At 32.4% G+C, this 7,450-nt stretch overlaps 1 protein-coding gene across 1 annotated transcript; it reads left to right on the top strand.

The window, feature by feature from the left end:
• Positions 1-689: 689 nt before the first annotated feature.
• LOC107018597 (probable polyamine oxidase 5) lies at positions 690-2,758 on the top strand. The gene has a single exon (XM_015219119.2). It carries the CDS (start codon positions 1,000-1,002, stop codon positions 2,536-2,538), a length of 1,539 nt encoding a protein of 512 aa, XP_015074605.1. The 5' UTR covers positions 690-999; the 3' UTR covers positions 2,539-2,758.
• Positions 2,759-7,450: the final 4,692 nt, after the last annotated feature.

Raw genomic sequence — 7,450 nt, 5'->3', positions numbered from 1 at the left:
TCTAACCAAGTTTTCTTTTATTGTGCTTCTTTGTCTTTGTCAAATAATTATAATGGATTTAATCTCTATAATGAGGAACCTCAAAAATCATTGTCAAGGATCCTAGCTTCCATATAAGCTTTCAGAGTTTCCAGATGAATTTATATGTTCGTACCTAATAATATCAAAATGTTACTTATTCTACACTTTAGCTACCAAACTTTTTTTTGTTATTTGATTTTATATAATCAGACAATATATAATCATTTGTTATTTAGCAAAAAAGTTGTTTGAAAACTCGAAATATTCATGAATTTCAGCCAGTGTTATTTCACTTTAAACATTTTGTTATTCATTTAATTTCTGTCAGTGTTTTATTTTTAAAATTATCCCAAAGTCCAATAGAAGTCAGAAAATGGCTTACTAACAAAAAGAGAAAATGTTACATGCAACCCAAAATAGGATAATCATTGTTGATACTAAGTCAAGATAGAGTTAATGAAATTGATGAGTAGCTTTATTACTAGGTTGAATGAAAGATATCCACTGAGTAGTGAGGACCGTTTAATGTGTTTCAGTTGGTGGGCCTTTGTTTACATGTGAGGTTGGTGAAATGCATCATCAACCTATTATTGGTGTTGGCATCAATATACACTACTTAAGTAATTCTTTTAATGTTTTTAGTAGCAACTCAATAATAATAGAAATATGTGCACACATGTTTGTTGAAGCTTTCTTGTGTGTGTTGTTTTCTTTATATATATATATATATAAAAAAAAAAAAAAAAACTCAAGACATGTATATCAATATTGAGTGTTTAAAGAGGGTGGCACTAATAGTGGAGGCTTAAGAAAAGTAGAGACGTCTATCTTTATCTTTATTAGAGAAATAAACTATGTAAAAGAAAGGGTAGTAGTAGCCTCCTTATATTTTATTAAATTCTTCCTATACCACTCCCTCACTAAATTGTTTTTAGTCTTTCTTCCTAGTGGCTAGGGATAGAAACTAGACAAATAACAATGGTGACCAAGAAACCAAAAGTTGTGATAATAGGTGCAGGAATGGCAGGTCTTACAGCAGCTAACAAGCTGTACACAAGTGCAGGTTGTAAAGAATTTATAGAGGTTTGTGTTGTGGAGGGTGGTGATAGGATTGGTGGAAGGATAATAACTTCAGAGTTTGTTGGGAGTAGAATTGAGATGGGTGCTACTTGGATCCATGGAATTGGGGGTAGCCCTGTTTACAAGATAGCTCAAGAGATTAACTCACTTCATTCAGATAAGCCTTGGGAGTGTATGGATGAGTTTTTGGACGAGCCATTGACAATAGCTGAAGGAGGTTATCACCTCAATTCTTCTCTTGTTGACCCTATATGTAATCTTTTCAAGAAACTCATGGATTTTGCTCAAGGGAAACCTCATGTCCAGTTTCCATCCTCCAATGGGAATCTTAGTATTGGTTCTTTCCTAAGGAAAGGGCTGGATGCTTACTGGGGTTCCATAGAAGAACAAGAGGAAACACTGGGGTTTGATAACTGGACAAGAAAATCACTAGAGGAAGGTATTTTTGCAATGCTTGAGAACACACAAAGGACTTACACATCAGCTGGTGATTTGGAGACACTAGATTTTAATGCAGAAAGCGAGTATCGTATGTTTCCAGGGAAAGAGATAACCATTGCCAAAGGTTACTCAACTATAGTTGAATCTTTGGCATCTGTTCTGCCAGATGGTATGATTCAATTAGGCCGAAAGGTCACGAAAATTGAATGGCAACCTGATGATGGTGAAAACTGTGATGTTATTAAGCCAGTAAAGATACATTTTTGTGATGGATCAATCATGTCTGCTGATCATGTGATTGTGACAGTTTCACTTGGGGTTCTAAAACAAGGGATTCACAATAATACTGGTATGTTTAGTCCTCCACTACCTAGATTTAAGACTGAAGCAATCTCAAGGCTTGGTTTTGGTGTTGTTAACAAACTATTCTTGCAACTAAGTCCAAATAGGGATGAGTTTCCCAACTTGCAGATGGTGTTTCATCAGTCAGACTCGAAACTAAGGCATCGTAGAATCCCCTGGTGGATGAGGAGGACAGCTTCTTTATGTCCTATCTATGGAACATCAAATGTTCTATTGTCATGGTTTGCAGGGAAAGAGGCTCTTGAGGTTGAATCACTTAGTGATGAAGAGATCATTGATGGATTCTCAACAGTGATCTCTGATTTACTCGAAAACTCGAAAAACAAGTGTAATGGGCATGCAAACTCAGCCATCAAATTTGATAAGGTTTTAAAGACTAAATGGGCTACTGATCCACTGTTCTTGGGATCATATAGTTATGTGGCAGTTGGTTCAAGTGGAGATGATTTGGATAGTATGGCTGAGCCATTGCCAAAAACGAACAATCATGATTTAAATTCCCCTCAACTTCAAATTCTATTTGCGGGGGAAGCAACACATAGAACTCATTATTCAACCACTCATGGTGCTTACTTTAGTGGCCTAAGAGAAGCCAACAGGCTACTTCAGCACTACAAATATATTGATATATGAAAAATGTTTGTTGCCATAGAAAACTAGGCAGCCCTTTTTTTTAAAAAAAAAAATAATATTATTTTCTATAATTATTTGTAGAAAGATGTTTGTTGTGTATTAATTAATTCTTCTGTGTGATTGGAATTTGAGGGAGAAATGAGCAAAAGGTGGGGACACATCCTTGATGTACTAATGAATGAATTAAAGAAGCTTCTTTTTAATGTGCTATTATTGATGAGATCTTTTCAATATCCTTACCTTTACTTTCCTATGATTTCAATGATTTCTTTGCTCATAAAGAAGAGCACCAGTTATTTGATTAGTAGATATAAAAAGATAAAGAAGCTTTGAATATCATTATGTTTGGTTCCAACTTTGGATATGTTCTTTTAGTCCGAACCACAATTGTGAATTTCGAAGAAGAAAGGACTATCAACTGGCTGAATATATGAATTATTCACATTTTGCCTTTTTCTGCAGAAATAGAGCTTGAAATCATAAAAGGGCAGTAGAAAAAAAAACTAATATTGAGTCCATATTTGGATTATCTTGTTTTAAGTGTTTTTAAGAAGTTTTGTAGCGTAGTGGTATATAGAATTATTTACTGTTTTTCGAAAAAGTAGTTACTGTGTTTTAAAAATGAGAGAGTAAGTATGGGCGACAGTAGAATAGGGAGGCAGGTCGTATTGGTTGCATATGCAAACATACTAAGACAATTAAGGCTCATTAGACTGAACAGTCCCCTTTTGTCACATTGCACGTAACATCAATCTCTTTGACAGAAGAAAACAACAAATGTAGGCTTCATGTGTTCATGTTGTGCCATTATTTGAGCCTGCTATTACTGCTCTCGATGGTGGAATTAAAATTTTTAATAACGGGATTTAATATTTGAAGAACTAAATATACAAACTAATTGAAAGGGATTTGATTTTTATTATATATATGTAAAAGATAATTTTAATCATAAAATTTTTCGTCGAAAGAGGTCCGACCCTAAGTACACTCCTGTCTTTCCTATCAATTACAGCTTTTAACATCACTTCCACGTGAACAACCAAACATATAAATCTTTATTTGAGTAGTGTGTCAAGTTTAATCAAAATCTGCTCAGATTTCCCAGTGTTCCTTTTGAATAGACTGTTGTAGGCCAAAGTATTTTTTTGTTTTGGATATTGAATAGTCAAATCAATGAGAGCTGTTAATGAAGACTCTATTATTGTTTGAGATTTGCCCCCCCAAAAAATAAGTGAAATGACCCACTTGATGTCTCCTTGTGGGCCGGGCCTTTCATCATTTCCAGCTAGAGAGTCTGATTCAACATTTTTTTCAAAAAAAAGTAACAACTGAGAGAATCTATACTCCCCACCCTCTCACTTAATATCAAATTGGACCCTCCCTATGCATCCTTCTACTCCAATCATCATTCATTATCAACATTTTTTACTATGAATTTGAGATAAATACATAAACCTATTCATACCATTGACATTTTTAAAAATAAATGATATCGAGATTAACTAATACTATCATAAAATCTTATAATCTATATTCACCTTACCAAACGACCCTAATTAACAGTACTACTTTTATTATTGGATTAATTCTCCAATCCTTAATTATTTGATAGTTTTAGAAAGGTCGTTTCTCAAAGTAGCCATTGAGCTATCGAAACGTATGCCTTCTATATATGGCCCAACTAATAAAAGCAAATGTTGGGTTTGTTTAACTATATTATTTGATTGACAAATTTATTGTTTAAAATTTTCATTATTTATTTTTCCAAATTCTGATTTTATTTTCTGCCCAAAGAATTTGTTTTAAAGATGGCCCAATTCTGAAGATTCACCTCAGTTTTTGTACACTGAAAAATTGAAGTACCAATTTTAGAGAATATATTTATGTTTTATTCCGGTGGAGATTGATCTCTAAAATTCAATATTAGTGAGAGGAGTAAATTTCTTAGAAAACACATAATCAAATTGTTATTAGTTTTGTACTCTATTTTGTGCGTGAAGATTAAATTAATAAATATCTACTCTGTTATTTTACTCATGTTGAAGATATAAAAACGTTCATTAAGTAGATGTTTGATCATATGATCAGGGGCGAACGAAAATGAACCCTACGGTGTTCACCCAAACCCTCTTGTCATATAATGTCAAAATTCTGAGTTTATGCTCATATATATTAAAATGCCCCTAGTTCACATGTTCGAATCTCATGGGCTATTTCCCCCCTCTTTTTAATACTTTGGAAAATGGAATTTTTTGTGTTAGACCTCCTTCTTTTCAGTAATTTTTCCTTCTATTTCATTTTTTTCATTTGTTTTGTTTAGATTTATTAGACACATTTTTTTAATTTTTATTATTTATTCTTTTATATCTATTATTCATTTTGTTTCAACATAACTTTTCTTTCATATACTAACTTGAATAACTCTTTTAAAAATGATGAATTATATTTAATTTGCAATGGATAGAAAGGTAAAATGGTATGATGAACCCTTGTACTTGTATTTATTTGTATTATGAACCCTTCTACTTACCCTTTTGTCATCTGATCTCTGAACCCATTCAAACATTATTTTAAACATAATTTTTTATGTGGTATGGTGCATGTTGCACAAACTCGTACATGTTGTCCAAAAAAAAGTTTTAATCCACGTATGAATATTATATTCCATGTAGCCTATGACTCATACGAAGTAAGAATAGTCGTCATTGTATTCCAAAGTCAATTCCAAAACATCGTGACTTTTCCCCTTCTCCCCTTCTCATCTTCTTTCTGATTTTGCTTAGTTGAAGCTCAGACCCGCTGCAATTTTCATTGTAATTCATGCTTTTTGCGTTAGTTCTGATTTTTTTTTCATATTCTTCGTGTGTATCTATTTGATTTTAGGCTTACTGTCATTCGATTCTGAAATGTTTTTTGGCTTTTACTTTTGTTTGTATCTAATGTTAGTGTATTTTCTTTCGTAGTGGATGTATGACTTCGAGTGACTTCAATAACATATTTTGGAAATCCTAGTAGATTCTAGGGTTCATTCGTAATTCTCAATTTCAACTAAAATTAATATTTTTTTCGTCAATTGTCTTGAGTATTAATAGAGTTAGTGGTCCATTGTTACATATTATAGATGTATAAAATTCTTTGACACCTTGTCTCCTTAAAAAATTAGGTCTTTTTGTCATTTTAACTTAGAGGCTTGGTAAGTTAATAGCTTTAACTATTGTTGTTTTTCTTTTGACTTTACAAGCATAATAAGTTAATGGCATTAACTATAGTGACATTTCAATTTCACTATGGAAGTTGTTTAGTATCTAATCCTACTAGAAGGTATGCCAATAGAATCACTAGTCTTGAAAAGATTAATATAGATGTAAATGAGTGTCACAATTCAAAACGGGTCATGAGTGACACACACACTTAATCTCCTAGGTGGGCAAACCAATGAATCTTATAACCCCATCATATATTAATTGTTAACTTTACGAAATACAAATCATAATATGGAAGCTCAATCTAAGCTCAATCTTGTTAAGGTAAGAAGCACAAATCCACTAAAGTCTACTCTTTGTCATTCGCAAAATCTAAAAGTCATCACATCTCTAATCTCCAAATACTAAGTCTAAGATTATCAAAGATACTAAAATAAATGAAACAAATGGTTGATGTCCGAAAACTAAGGACATCATGTCATGACCGAGATAATCTAACACGAGCTTGAACGAATAGCTCACCCGGAACCTAATATGCTGAAGATTGTCTAGATCCGAGGGCAAGTAGAAGTCGTTGATACACTTGTTCACTCCACCGAAGAAAAACACAAGTAGATTTGAGTACAAGACAATATGTATTGAGTAGATATCATCGCCCGACTCAAAAATAATAACTAACATACATAAAGTAATAGTATAAATTCAACTATAGCACTTAGCAGGTGATAAACAACAAACAACATAAACAAGTGGCAGCGGAAGTAAGTATGTAATCAGTTAATAATATCTACATCACACATGAGGACTCATGCCTCCAAACCAAGCTATTTTGGGAATTGAATATATTAAGTTAATTCATTAGTTTTCCTCTTTAATGTTATTGTGTCGGAACATGACACCCTGATTCAATAATATCATCTCGGAACGTGACACTTGATCCAATAATATCATATCAAAACGTGACACTTGATCCAATAATATCGTATCAAAATGTGACAATCCGACACGACTCCCTGATCTTATAATATCATTAATTAATCATTTATTATCACTACTTTTCACTTCATTAACAATAGTTCATCAAGTCTTCTTTATTCAAGGCATCACTTCAATAGAGAGGGTTCAAGATTATAAATTTTCACGGTCTCATGAATTTAGCCCAATCACAAACCACACAATCACATAGTCAAGTATATAGAGGACTTCACAATATCACTCAATGCGTATCAATAACTATTATGAGTCTATCTATCACAACCTACCTCACCGAAGAATCGAAGTCACGTAAGTTAATTTATCAATTCTTTCTCCTTCTTCAATGCTCAAATCATATCCAATCTATCAAGTATAAATAATTTGTAAGTAAACAGGCTGAATTCTATAACCAAGCTTCTAATATTGATGTCAACTAACTTGTTAAGTCTCATATTTCTTAAATCTCGAACCCAAGGTTAAGTCCTAATACCTCTAATTATTATAATTTTAAAGGAATTCATATAATACGATACTCCTAATATTTAATTATATATCTCAATATATCAAAACTTAATCATATGATAATATAACTAAAGAATAACAATAAATGTTTAAAATGGAAGTCACTTGTTGCCAAACCAGTAGCAACACTTCTAAAATAAAAACAGTACTGAATCCTAATGTAGGGACAATACACTCATATATATATATATATATATATATATATATATATA

Source organism: Solanum pennellii, chromosome 5 (genome assembly GCF_001406875.1).
Source record: "Solanum pennellii chromosome 5, SPENNV200".
In the NCBI taxonomy this organism is placed as follows: domain Eukaryota; kingdom Viridiplantae; phylum Streptophyta; class Magnoliopsida; order Solanales; family Solanaceae; genus Solanum; species Solanum pennellii.
This window is presented reverse-complemented; position numbering and strand designations above follow the sequence as displayed.